The following is a 26,819-nucleotide window of genomic DNA, read 5'->3' as shown; positions in this document are numbered from 1 at the left end:
AATTATATTCATAGCATTACAAATTTTTGTGTGAAAGTAGTTACATACAGAACGTTACATCGGTCTACTCTAGACAGACCCGGTTAGTGGGACGGGGAAGGGGCTGCCGAGATAACAATATACCAGCAGATTTTTTCCCTCTACGAAACTATTATACCCAGAATTTCAGGAACATTGAGATCCCGTAAATTTCAAAACATGATGCTTTATGCTCATAAATCAGATATGTTGTCTGAAATTGCTAAGCCCGGCGTTAGAAAAGTCCTGATACCCATTTATCCTAATACCCTGGCCGGGTCTGTCTAGGGAATTCTTACACCAACCCAATTCCCGAATATTAAGTATAATATTCTAAATAAGTAGATATGCTGCTGTGGTCATACCCATATGTAGCTTGCATTGATGTAATCTGAATCTTCGTCTCCCTCCAGCTTTTCAAGAACAACTCTCGAGTTATTGTCTGAAAACAAAGCATCATGTTCTCAAATACAGCACTACATAAGCATCGCTGTTAAAGCTCATAAACATAGAATATAGACACATTACATGTGACGTCAAAGCAGCTCAATTTGGAGGCCAAAACAAAAGAATTTCGATTCCCTGATATCATGATAATTGGAAACCTATTGCTATTTCCTCCAAATGGAGCTGCATTACGTGCTGTAAGATGTCTATTGCGATACTTACATGGGATGATATTGCCATAGCGATTTTTCGATTTGTTGATCGGTTTCATGGCAACAGTGCAAGGGTACAGGCGACCTTGTGGTAATATCTAAAATAGATAAACCATATTAATATCACATATTCTTGGGGGGTGCAACGATATGACCCAAAATCCCTTGAGATGTTAATGACAATGAAACAATTGCCATGCTGGTCGGAAGCTAGTGAGGAATGCTTTGTTACCGTCAACCAACATGCCAGTTATGACGTAACATTCCACCTAAGAATATAAAAAAAGTATTGTGCAAGTATTGTTGCATGTCGCATGTTGCACTTTGCATGTCGCATGTTGAATGTTGCATGTTGCATTTTACATGCATGTTGCATGTTGCATTTTACATGCATGTTGCATGTTGCATTTTACATGCATGTTGCAATGTTGCATGTTGCATGTTGCATGTTGCATGTTGCATGTTGCATGTTGCATGTTGCATGTTGCATGTTGCATGTTGCATGTTGCATGTTGCATGTTGCATGTTGCATGTTGCATGTTGCATGTTGCATGTTGCATGCCAACCTTGAACTGTATTGTGGATCATATGAAAATATTGTATTACGGAAGAAAAAATATGCCATATAAACGTGTTGACAAAGTCTGGAAAAATTCTATATTGTTGTGAACTTGAGATGATCGTATTCACTTGGCTTGGTATGCATATAATACGCAACAAAACATTTTTTGAAATAGCTGTATATACGTTACGACAAGAAGAGTAATATCTACCGGAACTTGGACCCATAATGTTTCACACTTTACTGGATATAGATACCAACCTTGAATTGGTGCATCAGTAGTTCATGTTCTTTCCTTCTAGCTTTGTTCATAAAGTCTGGAAACTGGCGGATACTGATTTTTTCTGTCTTATTCTCATAAATGGCATCGCCCTCTACTTCTACCATTTCTATGTTTCCCTCATTCTGATTTTCATTTTGATTATACTCATCTAAATTCGAAGAAAAAAGAAAGATGCATTAATGAAGAATTACGCATTTCAGTTTACAGTGCTGTGCGCTGTACGACAACGAGCTCAGCGGGACTCGAACCCGGGTCGCATTGGTGAGAGGCGAGCGGTCTCACCGCTACGCCACCTGTGCTACGCATTCTTAAATGTCCACCGGGGTTTTCCTGTTGAGTGGTATCTTCTTGTCCTTTACGTCTGCAAAAACAATCAAATTTTTATTTAATTTTGATATAATTTTATTTTTTGTATCACTAAACTTTACTTCTTCAGCCGTTAAGTTAAATGCCTCGAATGAAATGTAAGCATAAATGATTAACCATACTATATGAAGGCTGACTATAACACCTTTTACAGCTCGAATAAAGTGATACTTTTGCATTTCATGAGATCCTACCCTTGTGCTTTATTTGAGTACAGTATTTTTGAAAAAGATTATAAATACTATATAAATAGTATAAATACACTTTAGTAATCCCTAATTCCATTGTTTTCGTTTGTGTCTATTTGACTATTACGGGTTGAATGCCTTCACTCTAAAAGTATTTCTAAGTAGAAGAAAAGCATCAAGTATGGAACGGCAGCGGGTAAGAGAAATTATTGTGAACTCTTACTTTTTATACCAGAAAATAAAGACGATCATCCCAACGACAAAAAGTAAAGAGAAAACAACAGCAACCACAATGACTGAATCAGGTACTTGATCATCCTCTTTACGTCCATCCGCTTTCTCGATCTCTACAAAGAAAAGATGAGGTACTTTAATCTGAAGAAAGACTAACGTCTCTTAACGTTTAAGAACGTCAGTAAAGTATACGTATACAGCTATTTCAAAACAGTTGGTGATGGTCTTTTTGCTTTTTCATATTGCATACTAAGCGCGAGATTCATTATGATCGATGTGAATCTAATCAGTGAAAAGGTCATAGCAATATAGAATTTTCCAATAATGTGGTCTGCAAACTCCAATGCTAAGTCACGTTCGTTCATGTCGTCACTATAATAACGGTTATTCAACTAAACGGTCATCATTGCAAATTTCGATCCGAGTCCAACATGAAATCTGATCGATCTAGGTCAGGAGGACTTATTTGTTAAGTAACGATGCCGTTTAGAACGATAGCGAGAACAACAGGCTAGGCCCGCGGCATGGGCAGCCGTTTACGATTTGGATTACGGCAGTGTTAATTAAATTATATTTTTCAAGCTTATTGGCTTAAATTCGAAAAGCGCCAAATTCAAACTTATTTTCGTTTTTGTTCTTATACAAGTCCAGTATAGTTGCCGTAAATTGGCGAGCAGACTTGTTGAACAAGGATTGATAACATAGGCGAGTTTGGAACTCAGCATTATTAAGGCATGGCTCTATTGAGGAAGTAAGTGATGGAAAATCAGTTATTTATTCATATCTTTTATTCAAATCAGTTATTTATTCATATTTTAGTAGTAATTCTTCAAGGCAAGCAATTACCGCATATCCGTTACCATGGAAACCAGGTCACGTGACCACAAGGCCGCCATCTTGGATTTTTAAAAAAATCGTTTGTAATCGTATTGAAACTACTTCAAAAGTCCTGAAAATCCATATTCCTTTTGTTATTTGCAATACCTATATGGATCTAATTGGATATCTTGGAAATTATATTAAGTTTGATTTTTAGAATATTTTTAATTTTTTGGAAAAAATAGAAAATATTCTAAAAATAAAACTTAAAATAATTTCCAAGATATCCCATTAGATCCATATAGGCATTGTAAATATGAATAGTAATCTGCATTTTCATGACTTTTAAAGATGTTTCGGTACGTTTACAAACGGCTTGTTTAAAAATCCAAGATGGCGACCTTGTGGTCACGTGACTTAGTTTCCATGGTAACCAAGGCTCTAAGGTTCCTTCTTTTCACAAAAGACATTAACTTGCCAAGTTTGGGGAAGATTCGTAGAAAACTGGCTATGATATAGCTAATCAGTTTTTTATCTGAGAGCCATGCCTTAATGATGCTGAGAACAAATTGTATGTGGGGAACGATTTCCGAGTGTTCCCCACATGATTGGACTAAAAAAAATTCGCACAATAGTTCCGATGTATCTTTGGTAAATGGAATGACCATTCGGTACTATTTCGGCGTTTTTCCGTAAAAAATACAATGACTATTGTTTTCGGCCAATCAGAGAGCTTGGATATAATTATCTAAGCCAATTATAAAAATCTTCACTGCGCATGCCTTGCCGTTGGGTGCTATCGTTCTAAACGGCATCGTTACTTAAAAGATTAATAGAAGCCTCCTTAAATAAAGAAAGTCAAAAGGATTGGACTGCTAGATAGTTTTCGGTAATAGCGGAGCTCCGATCCCATATGGTGCGTAGCACCATACTTAAGAAAAAATGGTAAACCATGGAGTTGATTTTTCATGGCTTGGCGGACGTCACTTCCGTTCGTACGTCCGTCCGTACGTCCGTCCGTACGTCCGTCCGCCCGTGTACACAACACAGGAATCCCGCTTGATGTCAAAGCAAAACTACTCACAAATGCGGCTCTCAAATGCACAGAAAAAATCGCTTTAGGACAAGTTATAGACCAAAAGTAATTTTAAAAATACTTTCATGTAGTCAAAGATGGACCAAGAAGTGTTCTTTAAGAATTCAGGTGTGTGTTTCTTAGCAACCAATCGTATATCATTTGTTTTTTTGACAAGCATTTTTCTCGACGAATCGAGAAATCAAAGACTTTCTCTCAAAACTTTTTATATTTCTATAGATAAGCTTAATTTATTTTAATGCTGGAGGAAATATAACACGGAGAGCCCTTTATTTAGCTTTGTAAATCTTTAACAATTCGGTTGTTTTATCCAACTATCGTACGTGATTTTTATCAAATATCCAACTGTTTATTAAGCTGCTCGAGCAAGTATGATTATAAAAATGAGCTTCAATTTGTGTTGTTGAGAGATGTTATTGCATAAAGACCAAGACTTTCACTTTAAAAAGCTAAAAAATATTCAAAACATTTACAAGCGCCAATTTACTGACAAAGAAATTAGTCATTTTGTATTTTGCATTGCCTTTTGCATTATTTTCTATTTTGTCTCAGTTGTTCTTGTCAAGTTTAAATGAATGTAAGCTTTTGGAAAACTGTAAAAGACCTAATTAAAGTGAGGTGTACCTAAAGAGCTCACCCCGCTAGAAATAATTAATTCAATCAGATCGGTCGACAACAACGCTCTCGGACATTCCTCAATGTTAACTTCGGGACAGGTTCGGCAGAACATCTACATAAGCACAATGACATTGAAGATGTCAAATATTAGGCAAATATTCTCCCGAACTTAACCGTGTGGAACGACTGAGAGCGTTGTTGTCGACCGACGAGGTGAGCTCTTTAGGTACACCTCACTTTAAAAAAGGTTTTCTCCAAAACTTGGATATGACGAGCTATAGAAATTTCACTACCATCTAGATCAAGCTCTGGTCTATTGATGTAGGAAGTGTGAAGAAAAAACTTGGAGACATTTTGAAGAAAACGACGAAAATGTGATTTTTAGGAAAACTCTCATTTTTGAGGTTTACATCGACAATTATAAAAAAAAATACATTTATTCGATGAGTTTTTAAGATTTGAATCTGATTTTTCGTTAGGGTCATCCGCAATTGCAATTTGGAAATAGATATGTAAAAACTTCAAGACAATCCATTCAATGTTAATGTTTCTACAACGCGATATGTTATATGCTTGAAATTTTGTATTGAATTTTCAAGCGGCGTCATAACTTTTTTTCTGCCCAAGACTTTCCAAGATTTATACACAGGCTGCCATAGTACTAGATGATAAGATTTTGAAAATTTCAGAAAAATCGTACCTGAGGATGAGGAGAAAAAACCCAAAAACTAAAAAAAGCACTGTTTGATTTTCGGCCCTAATAGGCTAAAAATTTAAAAACTCTTAAAATAAAATACACTGTTAGAATCTAGGATAATCCAAGCACTTTATATGAAAAATACAGTTAAATTGACGCTCTAGTTTTGCGAAGGGAGCGAGAATAAAATTGTCCAAAATTCACTCTGAATTAGTTTGGTTCCACCTTAGGCCTAAAGCAAACGTCGAACTTTCCATGCACCGAACTCATTAAAATCAATGGATATCAGGTGATATTGAGGCGGCATTCTTTGATGTAATTAAGTTCGGTGCATGAAAAGTTCGACGTTTACCCTAGGCCTAAAGTACCTTATTTTTTGCTCACGTTAACCAGTTTTCAAGTCTGTTTTTTAGTCTTGATTTGTCCTAAATCTCCAGATTTTCGAATTCAATGAAAGACATCCGAGGTAAATTTCACTAACCTTGATATTGTATTGGATTATCTGTAGTTATCTTTCGTTTATTTTTTAGTAAAAGAGATTCAAAGACTAAAACTGTCGGCCTTGAAAAACTTTGTCGAAGAATCTTCCAAGAACAAAACTAGCCCCTGGAGGTGGTGGTGAGTTGTGTATAAAATTCCTAAGTGGGAGAGTATACTCTCGCAAAGAAAACAAAAAAACAACAACAACAACAAAACAATGTAGTGCATTTCGATTCGGTTTCACTGCATGGTTTTTATTATGGGAGAAATTATCTTCATCTCGAATAAAAAATAATTGAAGATTTTTCCCCCGATCTTATTTTTACCTTTCAGTTTCATTCAAATTGTTCTCCCTGTGACTTCCGTATCGGGAGCTCCGCTTTTAGGCAGTGCCTAAATATATATTAGCATATATCGATGAAGTCTTTGTAGTCTTATCGGGAACTTTCGCGCCAAATCATTAATGCATACGCTCGCCCCTTTCACACCATAGCGGTCTAAATTTTGCTACCATCATCCATAAAGGTTATGCTTTAATGGATTACTTCGACAATAGGGCGGCCATCTTGGATCGCAATGCATTATGGGGCGTCCAGGGGAAAATAAAGCTTTGTTGCCGACGTCGGTTGATATTAACATGTCACCACAAAAGCATACAACAAAAGATTAATTAAGACACTGCACATTGATCAACATAAAGAAAAGACAAACACATCAAACTCCATATATTTTCCGTCATTTCTGTTTCGTTTTGCCCCCTGACAAAATGATTCCCGTATCGTCGAAGTAAATCATTGAGCTCTTGTGAATACATAATTTACCTTTTTCAAGAACTATAGGGTCGCTAAATGGACCAGGACCTGCAATGGTGTATCCTCGTACAGTGATATTGTACTTCATGTTGTCTGTAAGGCTTATGTTCACCAGTGTGTATGTTGACTCGCTAGCATTAGCTGCACGTGATGCAACAGTTGATCGACGCATTCGTCTAGCCAAGGAAGACCAATTTATCTCGTAGGTAATAATCTTACTATTGTTTAGCTCTCTGGGTGTTTCTTCCCATGACACGTTGTATTTTCCATTTTCAATCTTGATCACTTTGATATTTGCTGGAGCAGATGACGGTTCTGTTTTGAGCGTTAAGAGTGTTAAGAGTGAGTATTTCTTTGTAGTCTTACCTTTGCACTGCAAGTTTGCACTGCACTGAAATCAATATAGACCTAATTACATTCGTATGGAAATTGTCCATTTCAAACCATATCATGCTTACATGATGTTCTCTAGACAATTGTTTCTTTATCTTTTTGAAATTTATTCATGTGGATATAATGAAACATTTCTCCAGAGAACGTCCCATCACATGGCTTGAAATGGGCAATTACGTAAGAAGATAATTAGTTCTATTAACGCTTCCTTCGACATTAAATGCAATTAAAAAAAAAAAAAACGATTGAATCAAGGCTGACGTAAGGTTGTGCACTCCTAGTCTCTTACCTCCCACCTCTAAGTTTCGGATTCGATTCCTTGACTCGAAATCCCATTTGATCAGAATTTGTTAGGTCTCTCCCCAGATTCAAGGGTTTTTCTCCGGGTTCTACAGTTTTCCTCCCTCTACAAAACCTAACACGCTGTTTTGATAATTAACCATGCCTTGACTAGTCGTTCAAAGGGAATCATTAAAATTTCAAAAAGTTACTTTTTACTGCTTTAGGATTGCACTTATCTGAAAATTGTTAAAACATTATACAAGCATGTCATAGGAATTTGAATAATACTTACTACATTCCTGAATGTTTGCAGTCCACGTTTGAGAGGGATCTCCAATAAGACCATTGGCCTTGGCTTTTAAATAGAATTCGAAACGAGCTCCACCAATGACATCGATCGTGTAGCTCATGCCCGTTAAATCCGTAATGGTCAATGACTTCATACTGCTATTATTATCAATGACGTAGTTATAACATAGGGTATAGCTTGTTGTTTTGCCTATCGCTCTCATTGGTTTCTCCCACTTCAACGTTACAGTTGGTCTTTGGGTCCCACGTTGAGGGTTGATTGTGGCGTTAAGATGTCTTGGTCTAGTGGGCACTACGTTTTGTAGAAAAACAAAGAAATCAACTTTCCTCTGCTGATCCCATTATAGAGGCATTGCAACCTCACGTGGTGGCAGCCACGACCATAGGAACAACAATAAAGTGACAAGAGGAACAACAATAAAGTGTTTTCCCCTGGGAAAGTGCATTTTTTCTCATGTAAAAATTGCTCTCAAATTGTTCTTGTTTCCTGTCGGTCATGGCTGCTATAACGTGATGGTCTGTGCAAAGCGTCTGTAATAAGTTATTAACTTAGGGTTAGGATCGTTTCAGCATAAAATATATCACACAGATGAATGGGAAGGTAGAGAATGCGCAACCTTGAAATTCCACATGGACTTTCACTGAGTCTTGACTGAAACACATCACCGATTATTGCAGACCTTTGCTTCTCAGTTAAATTCATATGTTGCATTGAAAAAGTTCTTTCTTGAAAAATACAAATAATAACCGAAAACAAAAATACATACCTAATAATGTGGAGATTTTCCCCCTGCTCTGCAGTTTTCTGTATGAACCATAATCGACTTGGCAAATGTAGTCCAAACTGGTACAGTACATTTTCGTTGCGTCACAAGAATATTTGTCATAAACATCATCAACTGATGTGTAGTTTACACGTAGTGTTGATATGAGTATTGATCCTGTTCCTACTGAACCGATAGAATAACTTGTAATGTCTGTGTCGTTATGGTACCATTTGATGCTCAGTCCTCCTTCTGCTCTGCACACCAAGTCTATATGCGAACCCAGACTGGGATGCAGCTCTTTGTTCCCTATCGGTGGTGGTATCGGTGGAACTAACAAAATACAAAAACGCTTTTTTTATGTTTGCTTATACGTTTGAAAAGCTTTTATTTTATAACTTCAGATTCTGTATTGAGTGTGCAGTCTTCTAAAGTTATTCTGTTTCTGAAGTTATTTCTTTATCCCCACCCCACCCTCCAAACATTAACTCACAATTTACATCTGCCTAGGCTTTCCAACAAGACAATCGAGATGCGTACCTGATACTTTGGTAACACCATATATTTCCACTCTAAGGGCGTATGCTTCAATATTTTCTACAGGATAGAACCGTACAAATCTAGCTGCTAGAGGACTTGGCAAGGAATGCTTGATGATGCTTGTTGACTTATTTTGGTTACCACTAAAAACCTGAACACATCGAGAAATAAAGTTACAAGAGAACCAAAGAGTATAGTTTCTATCCTAACCCCTCCTTCCCAGTCCGATCTTTGAAAATGCCACAAATCCTAAACATAGAGTGCCACAAATCCGCTGATGCTCAAAACCTCACAAACTCTATGTTTAACAATATATCTGGACATGTAATGATTTCCGATCGCAAAGACGACGGACAATAAAGTTGTAGACTGTTTTTTTCATAGCGTTTTAAGTTGATCAATCAGCAATTGTATATTATGTAATATTTCCCTCAATCGATTTACCATTTCCTTTTTCAATGTTTTGCTTTCTACAGGCATCCATAGTAGATTATCTATAGATCCTTCAACTTTGTACTTTATTGTCCTCTCGTCACCGTCCGGGTCACCTTGTGTAGCCACAGCACACACGTAGTAAATCTCTCCAAGGTCTATTTGTAACCATGGGTTGGTATCATCGTCACGTGGTCTCCATGAATAATTGCCAAGGAGCCTGGCTTTGGCTGCAGTCCTCGTGTTACTATAATTAGAGCTTGCCGACATTCTGTTGTCTGGTACGGCGCTGCTATTGGATATACCAATGGCTAATTCCATATAAACTAAAAATAAAGAAAAATGGTATGTACTTTAAAAACTGTTTCTACTATAAATATTCTATAGTTTCTGTTAATTGAAGAAAAAAAAGTCTTTGTTAAAAAGGTTAATAAAAGGTAAAGCTAAATTTTTACTTCCATAACGCGGGGGAGTGGTAGTCAAATTCTCTCGAGCCAGGGGATCATACATACACGACTTTCATACACGACTGGCTGCTACTAATTTGCGTAAACATTGAAAATCAATGTTTTTGGAGTGAAAACCCTTTTAAATCATTGATCTTGTTGATTTAGATAAGGCGTGTGAGTTTCTACTTAAATTGATAAGTCCTTTACAAGATGTGAGCATTTGAAGTTTTGAACATGCACCAAAACGAGGCCACCAAGGCTTCCAGTGATAAATACATACAAAACTCTCTATTTTTGTCTTTCATAACTTCTTTGGTATGCGGTCAAATTCTATAAAATTTTCTGGAAATAGTTTTCGTGAAGTATTTCCTCAGATAGCATTAATAGTTTCTGTTAAAAAGGCTTCATTTTCTCTGTCTGAAAAAACTGAGTTATGAAAGTCGTCTGTAAAGCGCTAGAAGTTGCGCCCTTCACCTCCTCAGACAATAAATGTTCTCTCATGACTGGTGTTTAAAGATAAAGCTACAAAGAAAATAGAGAAGTCGAAAGAGACGTGGAGATCCTGAGGACTGATTCCTGGATGTCTAGCTCTGAAGACCAAGGTTCAATTCTAATCACAACCGCAAGTACGTCAGCTCAACGGAGTCGAACTGAAGGCACTGAAATTAAAAGCCTTTAGATAGTGGATAGTTGATTGTGAAAATATTTCGTCATTTGAATGTCGGGTCTTTAAGATACGAATGTTTTTATTCCCAATATGTTAATGATTATGACGTAACATAAGGGATCATTTAATAAACAACACTGCACTCGTTCTGGAATACAACATTTAAAAGCATCACCCTTTTACTCGTGACTCACGTAAAGGTTCTTACAAATTTGTTTTCAAAAAATGTCCAGCGCTCAATATTAAAAATTGCCACAAAATAACTCAAATCCCTTATGTTACGTCATAGTCATTAACATATTGGAAATATAAACCTTCATATCTCAAAGATCCGACATTCAAATGACGAATTATTTTCACAACCAACTATTCACTATTTAAAGAATCAATTCTGAAAATATTGTGTAAAGGCTTATAAGCACTTTAACTTTATTGGAATTTTTATAGCAGGCATTTAAGTGTCGTGCCGTTATCATGATGAACCCGCATTCTCGTACTTCGAATGAGCAGTGATATTATGTAGTGTTTAATGAACGAGCAAAAGTGTGTTTTTTAAGTGCTTTGATTGGTTCAATGAATATCGTCCCATGATTTCGTACCGTAACCCTGCCGTAAGAATAGATATTTTCCGGCTTTATTTGAATTTTTATAGTAAATTTCTTTTAACTGGAAAAAGCACGCATTTAAGTGTCGTGCCGTTATCATGATGACGCCGGTGTCTCGTACTTCGAATGAGCAGTGATATAACGCGCTTTGATTGCTTTAATGGATAATGACCCTGCCCAAGAGAAAATGAACTAAGAGAAGGAATCCCCCTATATAGCATTGTTACCATCATGTGCACAGTTTGATGCTATTTTTAAACAATTAGTTTTTCTGCACGCGCATTTACTGCGCGCGCTCTACGCTGTTTCCTCGTTTTTGGTGGTTTTCCGTTATTTCGCGCGACTCTACACTGAACATGAATGTGCACGTCGAAAGCTTGGCAAATACGACAGAAAATTGAAATAGTAATTTGTTCAACTTTCTGGAGTATTTTTACATTTATTTTCCAAAGCTTTCGACCTACATCGTCATCTTGAGGGATTTGAACCTTTGAACAGATTTGAACATTTGAACATAAGAAAAGCACAAGAAAACGTTAGCAAACAGCGTAGAGCGCCGCCTACTATGCGCGTGCAGAAAATCAAACGATCAAATAAATGATATCACTGGGTAATATTTTTAGAATAGATTCTAAAAATAGCATCAAAGTGTGCACATGATGGGACACGGGGATTCCTTTTCTTAGTTCGTATTCTCTTGCCCTTCCATGAGAATAGATATTTCCCGAGATGCGCGATCGCCTTCAAAAATATCTGTGCGTGCTCAGATTCGAAAACGAGTCATTTTCGGGCAATATGTTACGCGCTCTACAGAAAAAACATAAAAACTTCATAGCTAACTTAATATTTCCTTAAAGGGTTGTAGAGATCGCCTATAACTCTATGGTTTCCAAAGGTTCCTTCCGAAAATGCCTCGTTTTCATGTCTGCGCAAAAGCACTCATAAAAGCGCTCGCATCTCGCGGGATTCGTCTATTAACACTCATCCAGACAAAACCATTTTGCAATCAGTTACCTTCAGTGTAAACTTCAACTTCACATAATGTGAGGATTCCCACATGATTGTCAAACGTGATAGTCAAGAACCGTCCCATCATGCTTTGATGGCAGTAGATAGACGTTCCAATCCCAGAGGGCAGTGGGCCCTTCACACTGTTACAAACGGGATTGGATTTGCCACCATTGCTTGAACTTCCACCTAGTAATGAAAGATATTCGTGTTATTGATTATTTTATACAATGACATTGACATAGCTATTGTCCTCGCTCTTCTCTATTGGCCACTTTAGAAACGAGTGAAGGACTGGTAACGAGTACATGGAAGGTATTGATGATTAATCTTATTAAAATACATTCCCACGACGAGAAAGAACATATCACATCACAATTAACAGGTTTCTGTTGTATGGCTTTGACCGGCTAAGTAACAGCTAAATTTAAGCAATCAAAAACACCAAAAATTAGAAAGAAACTCGGTATGTTTACTAGGGACAGGCGTCCCCAGTAACCATATATTTCTTTGTTATTTTTGAGATGTTTGGGAGGTTGCTACGCAATTAAATTTTTAAAAACCAAAATCTCTCGACCTCAGAAATTTACTAATTTTGATGTATTCTTTCTCGTTATGGTGTTTGTTTTTTAACTAGGTTAATCTTAAAAACTCGTGGCCATCTGACCTAGAGAAGCACTGTGTCGTAGCGATGAGAGCGCTCGCCTTTCACCAAGGCGACCCGCGTTCGCTTTCCGAACTCGGCATCGGATGTGAATAGAGTACCAATTTTTACTATAAAAATCATTAATTTGTAAAGCCAACCGCATCGACCAGCGCTATGTGTGAATGTCACCTTAATTTGGCTGACAAAATCACGACGCCATTCAACAAAATTGCAGGTCGTGTTTCAAAAATAAATGCTTCCTCGCAACGTTAATGATTCACCTAGTCATTCTGCTGTGATGCCTTATTGTTTAAATTTAGTATTAAATGGAATTATTTACCAATAAGAATTAGAAAGTCGTGCAGCCTCTCGTGGTGATTTTTCCTATTAACAATGAACACCTCATACACAGGTATACTCTGACCAAGATCAACCATCCACCAGGGCTCATTGTCTTGCATTTCCGTGTGGGTGCAGCTTTTAACAGAATCAAAGTTTGGATTACGATTCCCATCAACTGCACGATCAGGCGGTGCATCCCAACCAGTACTGGACTGTGTTGCTGTTTTATCGTAGGCGTAGTTTACTTTAGAGGCTGAGGAGAAATAAATAAACATAGTAGATAATATAATACCATAATGCAGTCACAATTTACCTTCTTAGATTCAGGGCGTGACGATTTCCCGTTTCAGCCCACCACCTATTCCCTAGAGTATTATTTCTTTGTTTAACGGTTGCGCATGAGAAGACAATAAATATGAATACAACTCATACAATTGTTTTCCCCAAGACATGCACTTGGTCCTAATTGAGATTCACTCAAGGGCTGTTCCATCTCTCAAGATAACTATAACGTGTTTTTATCTTACTTGATTGTATTCGTATTCCATATATCTCAGCTCTCATACAAACAGCTCCGTGTTGCATTATGGGTAGGATACGTAAATATCTTGCAATGATTCCTTGATAAAGAATCTGCTTGAAGATTCCAGAATTATCCACATTACCATAAAATGTCTGAAAATGCACCAAAATATACTTTGTTACGCTTTTCAAATTTCAGTCTTTGCGACCTCTGTACCTTTTATTAGACATTTAGATTTTTGGCTGGAAATTTGATGTACCGAAGCGAAAACTCGAGAAAATGTGACAAATCTGAGTCGCAGAAACATAGACGTTAATCAAATGGTGCATGTATATTCCCATGACGAAAAACCTTTGTTTAAACGCGCGCAACCTCGCTCTTATTATTATTATTATTATTATTATTATTATTTTATTATATTATATATATATATATATATTATAATGATATAACTTTATTGAACAATATGTATCAAATCCTATTCTTCAAAATACTAATTTCAGTAACCAGATCTATAATTTAGAATAAGATTTAAACCTTAATAATACAATTTATATAATAAATTTTCACGAACGCGCGCACTGATTGGCCGAAAAGCTATGTTTTATCAGAGTATAGAAACATAGATATGACGTCAAAACATGTTTTCTATGCAAAATTAAACATAGAAATTACGTCACAGGAATTCGGCTTTTCAATTTAAAGGGCCACTTGGACGAAAATCGCTCCAAAATTAAAACTCTTTCATTCGAGCTGGAACTTTGCTGAAATAATCTTGAATACATTAAGAACCACCCACTGGAATATCTTTCTGATATTCGAAAGGAAAGGGCCAAAATTTTGGAACGATTTTCGTCCAAGTGGCCCTTTAAAGCATTTTTACATTTCAAATTTCAAATTTTCATTTATTTTTATCAAGAATTATCTCTTTCCTCTAAAAAAGGAAACTATGTCGTTTTGAAGCACATTTGATTGGTACTACATTTCGACGAGTAAAGCTTTCTTTCGTTTGTGCTGCGACTATACAATGACCTTATTTAGCTAAACAAGAAGCTTTTTGCTTGACCGTGATGGTGTTAGAGAAGTCAAAAAATAATTTAAAAAATTTTTCATAGTCTAACAAGAATGAACAAATCTATTCTATTATTATTATTATTATTAAAAAAACTTTATTTCAAATGATAAAAAGATAATTGCTAAATAATTGTCAAGTTTATATCATGTTTACATTGACCAGCGGACTAAGTCTAGGCTGGTTAAGTTCATCATTTTTTTTCAATCCTTTCTTCAGCTTATGCATATTCATAGAACTTCTTGACTATATTAACGTTCTGGCTTAAAATCCATTTCTGACATCGTTCTATAAGAAAGCTCACTTCCCTGTCTGTATTTGTAATTGTTCTTAGGTCTTTTCTTAGCTGTTCGTGATGTCCTGCGAGAAAGTCAAACACTATGTTAATCTGATTTACACTTGAGATTTTGCACTCTTTTTTGATGCCTGCACGTAGTTCCGTGTATTTTTCTTGTTTTTCAACAGTTCTCTCCGCAATCTTACCAACTTGACAAACTGTGCCTTCAAATAGTGTCCAAGCATAAGTTTCTTTATCTTTTACAACTATGTCGGGTTTATTGGCACTGTTTTCTGGAGCTTTCTCAAGTTGAAAGGATACATTCCAGTATATTTTTGCCTTTTCATTTTGAAGTACTGCTGATGGTAGACTTTGTATGTACCATGGCTTTCCATTGTCGCTTTCCTGAAAGTTGTACTTTTCCAGCAAACAGTGGTATAACGGTCTATTATTATTATTATTATTGTTATTATAATTATAATTATAATTATAATTATAATTATAATTATAATTATAATTATAATTATTATTATTATTATTATAATTATAATTATAATTATAATTATAATTATAATTATAATTATAATTATAATTATTATTATTATTATTATTATTATTAAAAAAACTTTATTTCAAATACTAAAAGGATAATTGCTAAATAAATGTCAAGTTTAAAATGAGCGCAAATAAAAATCGGTCTTATATTTACATACACATATAAAAAAATAAATCTATAAAGCCTATTTTATAAAAAAATTGATTATGCGGGCGGTAGCGTTATCGAGGGAGAAGCCCACGTTTTGAGTGTCAAGTGTTATTCTAATAGATCGTGATCCTCTCAGGCAGATTTTGTGATGTTACAAAAATTAAAATGATTTATTGCGCCATCTGACCTGTTGTGTGTTGCTATGGTCCCTGTATGGATGATAAGTCTTCCCATCATTAGAACAATTAAGCTGGAATGCCTTGACCCATCGTTTTGTCTGGTGGTCACCCTGTGTTGACACAGCACAGATGATGTGGGGGGTCCCTAAGTCAATCTGTAAATAAGGATTATCATCATTTCCCATAGCACACCACGATGGTCCATTAATGTAGTTTAGTCTGGCCTGGTCACCTGCTGTCCCTGAAGATGCTGTAATCTTGTCAGCTGGTAAAACACTGTTCTGCATGCCAAGAGCAAGGTCTCGACAATCAACTAAAATATAAGGTATCGCATATGGATTTTTATGCGTTTTTGGTGTCCACTATTTCAAGGGTAGATCCAGGGGGGCTATATATTTGGCGGGTAGCCACCTCTCTTTGAAGTCGAAAATAATAATGTAATAACCTAACTATAAATTGTACGCTATTTAATACCTTTCTAGGTAACAAACCCCCTTGATTCTGTTGCCACTGTATTTTGATACTAATTTGTGGATATAACAAGGGTTGCCTTATCTTTATGTAATTAGGTTTGAAACTAAAGCTTAACAGGGGGTTTGAGAGTGGCATTCAAAACAAGCGTCGTGAAGTCAAACAAATCGGACTTGAGGACCTTTGTATCGTCGAAGTAGTTCATTGAGCTCTTGTTAATATATAACTTACCTATTTTAAGAACGATAGTTTCGCTAAATGGACCAGGACCTCCAATGGTGTATCCTCGTACAGTGAGGTTGTACTTCATGTTGTCTGTAAGGCTTATGCTCACCAGCATGTATGGTGACTCGCTAGCATTAGCTGCACGGGATACCACAGGTGATCGACGCATTCGTCTAGTCAAGGAAGACCAATTTATCTCGTAGGCAATAATCTTACCATTGCTTAGCTCTCTGGGTATTTCTTCCCATGACACGTTGTATTTTCCATTTTCAATCTTGATCACTTTTACGTTTGCTGGAGCAGATGACGGTTCTGTTTTGAGCGTTAAGAGTGTTAAGAGTGAGTATTTCTTTGTAGTCTTACCTTTGCACTGCACCTTTACACTGCACTGAAATCAATAGACCTAATTACCTTCGTATGTAAATTGTCCATTTCAAACCATGTCATGCTTACATGATGTTCTCTAGACAATTGTTTCTTTATCTTTTTGAAGTTTATTCATGTGGATATAATATAACATTTCTCCAGAGAGCTTCATATCATATGACTTGAAATGGGCAATTTACAAAAGAAGGTAATTAGGTTTATTAACGCATCCTTCGTATTTAATGCAACTAAAGAAGTCGAGGAAATCAAGCTGACGTACGGTGGTGCACTCCTCTCTTACCTCCCACCTCTAAGTTGTCAGATTCGATTCATTGACTCGACATCACATTTAATTAGAGTTTGTTAGGTCTCTCCCCAGTTTCAAGGGTTTTTCTCCGGGTTCTACAGTTTTCTTCCCTTCGTAAAACCTAACCCGCTAAATTCCAATTTGATTTGATAATTAGCCATGCCTTGACTTTGGTCGTTCAAGGGGAATCGATAAAATTTCAAAAGTCATACGGTCATCCGGCTTTAGGATATGATTAGCACGTATCTGCAACTTATTAGAACATTATACAAGCATATGATCAGCCGAATTTGAACAATACTTACTACATTCTTGAATGTTTGCAGTCCACGTTTGAGAGGGATCTCCAATAAGACCATTGGCCTTGGCTTTCAAATAGAATTCAAAACGAGCTCCACCAATCACATTAATCGTGTAACTCATGCTCGTAAAATCCGTAATGATCAATGACGTCATATTGCTATTATTATCAATGACGTAGTTATAAAATAGGGTATAGCTTGTTATATTTCCAATTGCTCTCATTGGTTTCTCCCACTTCAACGTTACAGTTGGTCTTTGGGTCCCAAGTTGAGGGTTGATTGTGGCGTTAAGATGTCTTGGTCTAGTGGGCACTACGTTTTGTAGAAAAACAAAGAAATCAACTTTCCTCTGCTGATCCCATTATAGAGGCATTGCAACCTCACGTGGTGGCAGCCACGACCATAGGAACAACAATAAAGTGACAAGAGGAACAACAATAAAGTGTTTTCCCCTGGGAAAGTGCATTTTTTCTCATGTAAAAATTGCTCTCAAATTGTTCTTGTTTCCTGTCGGTCATGGCTGCTATAACGTGATGGTCTGTGCAAAGCGTCTGTAATAAGTTATTAACTTAGGGTTAGGATCGATTCAACATAAAATATATCACACAAATCAATGGGAAGGTAATAAATTCGCAACCTTGAATTCTACGAGGACTTTCACTGAGTCTTGACTGAAACACATCACCGATTATTGCAGACCTTTGCTCAAGTTGAGTTAAATTCCTATGATGCTTTGAAAAGGGTCTTTTTTGAAAAATAGAAATCAACAATAAACACCGAAAACAAAAATACATACCTAATAATGTGGAGATTTTCACCCTGCTTTGTAGTTTTCTGTATGAACCATAATCCACTTGACAAATGTAGTCCAAACTGGTACAGTTTCTTAGCGCTTTGTCACAAGAATATTTGTCATAAACATCATCAGCTGATGTGTAGTTTACACGTATTGTTGATATGAGTATTGATCCTGTTCTTACTGAACCGATAGAGTAACTTGTAATGTCTGTATCGTTATGGTACCATTTGATGCTCAGTCCTCTTTCTGCTCTGCAAACCAAGTCTACATACGCACTGTGACTGGGTTGTAATGATTTTTCCCCTATCTGTGTCGGTATCGGAAGCGCTAACAAAAAATGAAAAAAAGGCTTTTTCAGAATGTATGCTTACGTTTGAGAAGCTTCTATTTTATAACTTGAGAATTCTTCGTTGAGTGTGCAGTCTCCTAAAGTTCTTAATTCTGTTTCTGAAGTTATTCCTATATCCCCACCCCGCCCCCCACATCAACTCAGAATTTATATCTGCCTTCTCAACAAGACAATCAAGATGCGTACCTGGTTCTTTGAGAACACCATATATTTCCACTCTAAGGGCGTGTGCTTCAATCTTTTCTACAGGATAGAACCGTACAAATCTAGCTGCTAGAGGACTTGGCAAGGAATGCTTAATGATGCTTGTCGCCTGATTTTCGTTACCAGTAAAAACCTGAACACATCGAGAAATAAAGTTACAAGAGAACCAAAGAGTATAGTTTCTATCCTAACCCCTCCTTCCCAGTCCGATCTTTGAAAATGCCACAAATCCTAAACATAGAGTGCCACAAATCCGCTGATGCTCAAAACCTCACAAACTCTATGTTTAACAATATATCTGGACATGTAATGATTTCCGATCGCAAAGACGACGGACAATAAAGTTGTAGACTGTTTTTTTCATAGCGTTTTAAGTTGATCAATCAGCAATTGTATATTATGTAATATTTCCCTCAATCGATTTACCATTTCCTTCTCCAAAGTTATGTTTTCTACAGGCACCCATAAACGATTATCTATAGATCCTTTAACTTTGTACTTTACTGTCCTCTCGTCACTGTTCGGGTCACCTTGTGTAGCCACAGCACACACGTAGTAAATCTCTCCAAGGTCTATTTGTAACCATGGGTTGGTATCATCGTCACGTGGTCTCCAGGAGCTGTTACCAAGGAGCCTGGCTTTTTCTGCAGACCTCTCGTTGCTATGGATAGAACTTGCTGAAAACCTGTCGTCTGGCACGGCACTGCTATTGGATATACCAATGGCCAGACCTAAAGACAGATAAGAACATTACGAAACAATCTCACATAAACTAAGAAAAACATTATATGCACTTTAAGCGCCGCTACGCAGGCTATCTATTAATTACAAGAACGGTTTGTGCAGCTAAACAGAGTCGAAAATAAAGCATAGTGAAATCAATGATCGAAGCAAAGTAGCAGAAACACCTTTTTAAATTTATTTTGAAATTGTTAAAGCAAATTTCTTATAACTGTAAAAAGCATGCGTTTAATTGCCGTGTCTTCAACATGACGACGCCGTATCCTTGTACTTCGAATGAGCAGTGACATTACACGCTTTGATTGGTTCAATGAATATCGTCACATGATTTCGTAAGCGTGTTCATTGCAGTTCGTAGCACATTGATCACGTTAAGTGAATATGTTCATCTTCCATATTCCCTTGTGAATATTTTAGTCGTAATGACATTTACTTATGCAAATATACGCTAAGTATATGAGCTAGTGTGATACTAAATGTATTTCTCTCGCTTGTTGGACAGCCAACATTTGTATCCAAACTTATCCAAATTTACGTTACATCTACTTTAGATGGTCTAGCGCTGTCCACCAGGCACCCAGCACAGTCACACTCCATAATGTTGTAATATCATATACTAGTGATTAGCGTTTTGGTGCAAAAGGTAGGAATGAATCGTCTGATTAAGATTCATCCAGACCCTGCTCTGTGTCAAAATCCTTTTGCAGTTTCTTACCTTCGGTGTAAACTTCAACTTCACATAACGTGAGGATTCCCACATGATTGTCAAACGTAATAGTCAAGAACCGTCCCATCATGCTTTGATGGCAGTAGATAGACGTTCCAATCCCAGAGGGCAGTGCGCCCTGTACACTGTTACAAACGGGATTTGATTCACCCCCATTCCTTGAACTCCCACCTAGTAATGAAAGATATTCGTGTTATTAATTATTTTACACCGGGACATTGACATAGCTATTGTCCTCGCTCTTCTCTATTGGCCACTTTAGAAACGAGTGAAGGACTGGTAACGAGTACATGGAAGGTATTGATGATTAATCTTATTAAAATACCTTCCCACGACGAGAAAGAACATATCACATCAAAATTAACAGGTTTCTGCAGTATGGCTTCGATCGGCTAAGTAACAGCTAAATTATAAGCAATCAAAAACACCAAAAATTAGAAAGAAATGTTTGTTCACTAGGGACAAGTGTCCACAGTAACCATACATTTCTTTGTTATTTTTGAGATGTTTGGGAGGTTGCTACACAATTTTTTTAAAACCAAAATCTTGAAACATCAGAACTTTACTAATTTCGATGTACTCTTTCTTGTTATGGTGTTTATTTCTTAACTAGGTTAATTTTTAAAACTAGTTCCCAGTCTTCAACTCGTTTCCAAGTGCCCAATTGTCCTAGAGAAGCGCGCACGGGGGGCGTAGCGGCGATAGTGCTCGCCTTTCATTAATGTGACTCGCGTTCGCTTTCCGAACTCGGCATCGTATGTGAATAGAGTACCAATTTTTACTATAAAAACTATGAATTTTTAAAGCTAGCCGCATCGACCAGATCTATGTATGAATGTCACTTTAATAGAACATTTGCACGATGGCGCCATTGACCTCTACTACCAGAATCCCTTGCACACTTTCTTTTGTTCAGTTAATTACCACCAATTGTCTTACTATTCTCATGAGGGAATACAAATTTAAATAAGAAAGAAAATTCGCGAAGCATTGTGGTAGTAGGAGTTAAATGACGCCATCATGCAAACGTCCTATTTGGTTGACAAAATCACGACGCCATTCCAAAAAATGCAGGTCGTATTTCAAAAGTAAAATGCTTCCTCGCAACGTTAATGATTCACCTAGTCATTCTGCTGTGATGCCTTATTGTTTAAATTTAGTATTAAATGGAATTATTTACCAATAAGAATTAGAAAGTCGCGCAGTCTCTGGTGGTGAGAGACCCTATTAACAATGAACACCTCATACACAGGTATACTCTGACCAAGATCAACCATCCACCAGGCTCCGTTCTCATAATAGGTGTGGGTGCAGCTTTTAACAGAATCAAAGTTTGGATTACGATTCCCATCAACTGCACGATCAGGCGGTGCATCCCAACCAGTACTGGACTGTGTTGCTGTTTTACGGTAGGCATAGTTTACTTTAGAGGCTGAGGAGAAATAAATAAACATAGTAGATAATATATTACAATAATGCAGTCACAACACACCCTCTTAGATTCAGGGCGTGATGATTTCCCGTTTCAGCCCATCAGCCATTCCCTAGAGTATTATTTCTTTGTTTAACGGTTGCGCATGAGAAGACATATGAATTTGAATACGACTCAAAAAACTTGAGTTGACTTGAAAGACATGCACTTGGTCCGAAATGAGAAAGCATTCACTCAAGGGCTGTTCCATCTCTAAAGATAACTATAAGGTGTTTTTATCTTACCTGACTGGAGTTTTACTCCATATATCTCAGCTCTCATACAAACAGCTCCATGGTGCATTGTGGGTAGGATACGTAGATATCTGGCAATGATTCCTTGGTACAGAATCTGCTTCACGATCCCAGAATTATCCACATTACCATAAAATGTCTGAAAATGCACCAAAAAATGATATGAATACTTTGGTACGCTTTTTAAAAATTTCAGTCTTTGCGACCTCTGGTCGTGTACCTTTTATCAGACATTCAGACTTTTGGCTGGAAATTTCATGTACGGAAGCAAAAACTCGAGAAAACGTGACAAATCTGTGTCGCAGAAACATAGACGCTAATCAAATGGTGCATGTATATTCCCATGATGAAAAACCTTGCTCTGAAATGCTTGAGTGTGAGGCTACGCATGGAAAACCTATGGTTTCTGCAACATGGGTGCTGCGTGAGGAAAGACCCTCAATAATAATGATATCAATAATAATAATATTTTTTTAAAAATAATAATGATGATTTTATTTAAATAAACCTTAATAGTCTATGCATGTCTTAATGGAAATATTAATTTTTTTTATAATAATAATAATGATAATGATAATAATAATAATAATAATAATAATAATAATAATAATAGAAATATTAGAAATAATAATAATTTTGTAATTTTACAAAAATGGAAATGATTTAGTGTGCACGTGCCCTCTGACCTGTTGTGCGTTGCCATTCTCCTTGTATGGATGATAAGTCTTCCCATCATTAGAACAATTAAGCTGAAAAGTCTTGACCCATCGTTTTGTCTGTTGGTCACCCTGTGTTGACACAGCACAGATGATGTGGGGGGTCCCTAAGTCAATCTGTAAATAAGGATTATCATCATTTCCCATAGCACACCACGATGGTCCATTAATGTAGTTTAGTCTGGCCTGGTCACCTGCTGTCCCTGAAGATGTTGTAATCTTGTCAGCTGGTATGACAATATTCTGCATGCCAAGAGCAAGGTCTCGACAATCATCTGAAATATAAAGTATCGCATATGGATTTGTATGCGTTTTTGGTCTCCACTATTTCAAGGGCGGATCCAGGGGGCTATATATTTGGCGGGCAACCACCCCTTTTTGAAGTTGAAAATAATAAAAACGTAATAACCTTATTGCTGCCAGCGCTGTTTTATTACATTATGCACAGATGACCACTGCGCACCCTCATGGTTTTCCTTCGTTCGACCAACGTATTCATCAAGGTCATGAACAGTTCAGTTACATTTCTCGGGGGAGGCAATGTTCATTTATGAGTTTTTCGGCACTTTTATGTGCGCAATTCTGTCCTATTCACAAATGGAGTCGTTCTACTATAGATAACATACTATATTGACTCTCCCATAAAACAATATTAAGGAAAAGGACAAATCAATTCGCAGCACTTCACTTTCAATCTGAAATGACTAATTATAAAATGTACGCTATCTGATGCCTTTCTAGGTAACAGACCCTCTTGATTCTGTGGCCACTGTATTTTAATACCAATTTGGGGTTATAACAAGGGCTACCTTATTTTTATGTAAGTAGGGTTGAAACTAAAGCTTAACGGGGGGTTTGAGAGCGGTATTCAAAACAAGCGTCGTGAAGTCACAAGAATAGAACTTGAGGACCTTTGTTTTTATTTGCATGCTGAGAGCGCAGGGTGAACCGAGAAATACTTTCCTAAATGCTAGAATATTCTGTATTTTCGCTTGATTACTGCAATTCAAGACTGAGCCGAGTTACACGAATAAATCGGACTTTTTAATTACCACGTTCAGTAAAGACAGTTTTCAATTGTCGTTGCCTAAACGGAATTTTGCTTTGAGCACTCGAATCGGAAATTTCTGCACGAACAAACGAATGTCAGTATAAAGGGAATCAATAGATCTATACGGAAATTTTTTTGGATACTTTGATGAATAATAGAAGTGAAATTTTCTGCTCGAACAAGCAAAGATCGATGTAATGGAAAACGGTCTCGAAAACAAGCCAATTCATGTGAAAGAATCACGATAAGCGCTTTCGTTCTGAAGTCACTCACTAGTGTTTACATTTAATTTTAATGGCCGGTCGATTCTGAAGTTATATTTTTATTGTTTTGGCTTGGTACATAAAAATATATTAAAGACTCTATTTGGTCGAAGCTCTTATGTATATTGATCTCATATTGAAACGGGTCTAATATTCAACTTCACTCATTAGAAAAAAACATTTTCTTTAACAAAAAGGGCCACTTATTTACGACTGTCGATAAAAATACAAAAATATCAACTGTAAAGCAATTCTGGAAGTCTTGAGCAAAGATTAGCTTGCCTTACCATCTTAAATGAGGGATTTACGTTATGAAGAACATAGGAATCTGTCCACCTCCTACGATTGGTAAACCGGCAGATATGAACATGGATTTGTGCCTAAAAATCTATTCTCGAAAATCTATTCTCTAAAGATTTAAAAACAAAATTTGATTGTTAGATTTTAAAAATGCTCATATGGTAAAAAATCCTTCTCTCAATGTTCAATCAGATACCCTTAGGGCCAAACTATTCAAGTGATCAATTATAAAAATGTATAACTTAGTTATCTTTACGTCCTTTCCTGTAAGCTTGGTAATGGTGTCATGACGACCCCGAAACGTCACTTTTCAATAAAACTTTTCCTTGCCTTAAGTTTTGTGACATTATGCTTTTCGAAATGCTTGCCAGTTTACAGAACTAAATTCCTTTCCTCCCCTAGAAAGCGAATGTGCCTGGAGTGTCGAAGCCATAGCCGCGTGACGACAGACTGGAGTTCAGTTTCGACTTCGTTAAATTTGGACTTATATTCTTCGAATAAAAAAATGACTTTCACGATAGAAACTCTGCTTCCAAGATGATTAAAAGGAATGGACTTCTTGGATTACACGGTGGATCACAAGGCATAATGGGGCGTCCAGGGGCAAATTAGGTTTCATTATAGAGTAATGACGTTGATTGATATTAACTGCTCACCACAAGAGAATACAACAAAAGATGAATTAATCACCTTTACCCATTATAAAAAAAAAACAGACGAAACTCCCTATTATTTCCTTCATCTTTGTTTTGTTCTTCCCCAGGCAAGATATCGGCCGTATCGTCGAAGTAGTCCATTTGATTCCCTTTACCAAAGCAGCACAAAGCGATGACGTATGTACTTATGCTGTTATTTCCTTATCTCTACCTCTATCAGTATATTCAAAACCTTTACATTCATAGACACTAAGATACATGGTTAATCCAAGGTAGCACAGTGTACCTTGTACCAGGTCTTGTTTTCCTTATTGATGAATATAGTTGAGAAGATAACGCGACTCTTTCAGTCGGAAATAAAAACCAGCTTAAGACCTCACTAAACATTCTGCGAATTAATTTGCAATGCTCAATATAAACTTTGTTCGAGTAGGGACCATAACTTTTACCCCTCGTCCTTAAATTGCTCTCTAAAACTAATTATAGCATATTTACTCACATTTATTTCATTTATCCAATATTGATAAGTAGAGTATTTGGATCTAGGATTGAGATAACATTTAACATCATTGCAAATCAAAATAAATTTATTCTTACCTGCAGCCCAGACAAACGTAGTAACAGAAATGATGTAGAATAATGTGGCCAAACCTTGAACTACTGCCATCTGAAAGACGAGACTAAAGTATTTAAGTCAAGTGAGTTCTGTTAGTGCTTTAAGTCAAGTGGATTCGTGCTTTTGTAAACTGATTTCCTGTATACAGTTTCGAACTTGACACTCGCAAGGTAGTCTGGGTCGTAAAGTATCAAGCGTAAAATGAAGTTACAGCTCCCACATTCGGTGGTTTATTCAAGGAAGTGTACGTTGTCCTCCTCCTTCTTCCTCTTCGTTTTCTTCTTCTGCTTGACTTAAACTTAATTCAACATCGCTTCGACACGACGCCGTCCTATGACCCTCCGTCGGTTAATTGTGCTGTATTCAACAGCAATCATTCACCTTCAAACGCATTTTAAATCGAAGTTTGAAGGAAAATGATAAAATTATTATTATTTAGCTTCTTCAAACTCAATGAATCCGTCTCAACCGAAATTTCTGTTTTCGATCAAATAGAATATCTCTTGGAAGAATTCTTACTTTCTGCACAAAAAGATGCTCGCCATCATGTCACGACCGTGTTCGTGCCGTGAGCTTTTCACAGTCATACAAACGACTACTAGACATAATATACTGCTACGAAACATTAGACTTAAATAAAGGAAGTCATTAGCATTTTTTCACATATACATATTTTCATATTCTTTTAACGAGCAACAGCTCCTCAACCATACGTGTTTAAACAAATTATAGTATTATATCGTATTAAAATTTTCCAATCGATGCTACGTGAGTATACAGCCTTAAAGAAGGGATTCATGAAGCAAACTTGTCGATCAACACAATTAACATATAAATAATTTCATAATTGGGATTTTTTAAATGGAAAAATATTTCATTGTTGATGCCCCAAAAATTGGCTTTAGTGAAACCTCCATACTTTTGTTCCAACAATTTCCTTATCTGTAATTTGCATATCTGATCAAGCATAATATT

The 26,819-nt window shown here is 36.7% G+C and overlaps 1 protein-coding gene across 4 annotated transcripts in view; it reads right to left on the bottom strand.

Annotated features, from left to right (window-relative positions):
* LOC116299655 (uncharacterized) overlaps positions 1-26,501 on the bottom strand; it is a 35,131-nt gene extending 8,630 nt beyond the window's left edge. The window contains exons 1-25 of one of the 4 annotated variants that reach the window (XM_089037067.1): positions 26,364-26,501; positions 25,826-25,895; positions 22,929-23,233; positions 22,234-22,381; positions 21,698-21,949; positions 20,506-20,688; positions 19,476-19,780; positions 19,032-19,182; positions 18,494-18,823; positions 17,701-18,009; positions 16,729-17,034; positions 16,035-16,339; positions 13,797-13,944; positions 13,268-13,522; positions 12,288-12,470; positions 9,565-9,878; positions 9,121-9,271; positions 8,584-8,913; positions 7,800-8,108; positions 6,842-7,147; positions 2,300-2,423; positions 1,771-1,883; positions 1,501-1,670; positions 688-775; positions 384-460 (exon numbers count right to left, since the gene is read on the bottom strand). In XM_089037067.1, the coding sequence (XP_088893193.1) occupies positions 384-460; positions 688-775; positions 1,501-1,670; positions 1,771-1,883; positions 2,300-2,423; positions 6,842-7,147; positions 7,800-8,108; positions 8,584-8,913; positions 9,121-9,271; positions 9,565-9,878; positions 12,288-12,470; positions 13,268-13,522; positions 13,797-13,944; positions 16,035-16,339; positions 16,729-17,034; positions 17,701-18,009; positions 18,494-18,823; positions 19,032-19,182; positions 19,476-19,780; positions 20,506-20,688; positions 21,698-21,949; positions 22,234-22,381; positions 22,929-23,233; positions 25,826-25,895 (5,232 nt within the window). In that variant the 5' untranslated portion in view covers positions 26,364-26,501. Of the gene's footprint in view, positions 1-383; positions 461-687; positions 776-1,500; positions 1,671-1,770; positions 1,884-2,299; positions 2,424-6,841; positions 7,148-7,799; positions 8,109-8,583; positions 8,914-9,120; positions 9,272-9,564; positions 9,879-12,287; positions 12,471-13,267; positions 13,523-13,796; positions 13,945-16,034; positions 16,340-16,728; positions 17,035-17,700; positions 18,010-18,493; positions 18,824-19,031; positions 19,183-19,475; positions 19,781-20,505; positions 20,689-21,697; positions 21,950-22,233; positions 22,382-22,928; positions 23,234-25,825; positions 26,303-26,363 lie in introns of those variants that run through there. The other 3 variants (XR_016121168.1, XM_089037069.1, XM_089037068.1) reach the window with 3 other exon arrangements.
* Between the last annotated feature and the right edge of the window lie 318 nt (positions 26,502-26,819).

Source organism: Actinia tenebrosa, unplaced genomic scaffold (genome assembly GCF_029948245.1).
Source record: "Actinia tenebrosa isolate PJP-AT-01 unplaced genomic scaffold, QUT_ActTen_1.0 PGA_scaffold4__44_contigs__length_22323623, whole genome shotgun sequence".
Taxonomy (NCBI): domain Eukaryota; kingdom Metazoa; phylum Cnidaria; class Anthozoa; order Actiniaria; family Actiniidae; genus Actinia; species Actinia tenebrosa.
Note: the sequence above shows the minus strand (reverse complement) of the source record. Positions and strands in the feature narration are given on the sequence as shown.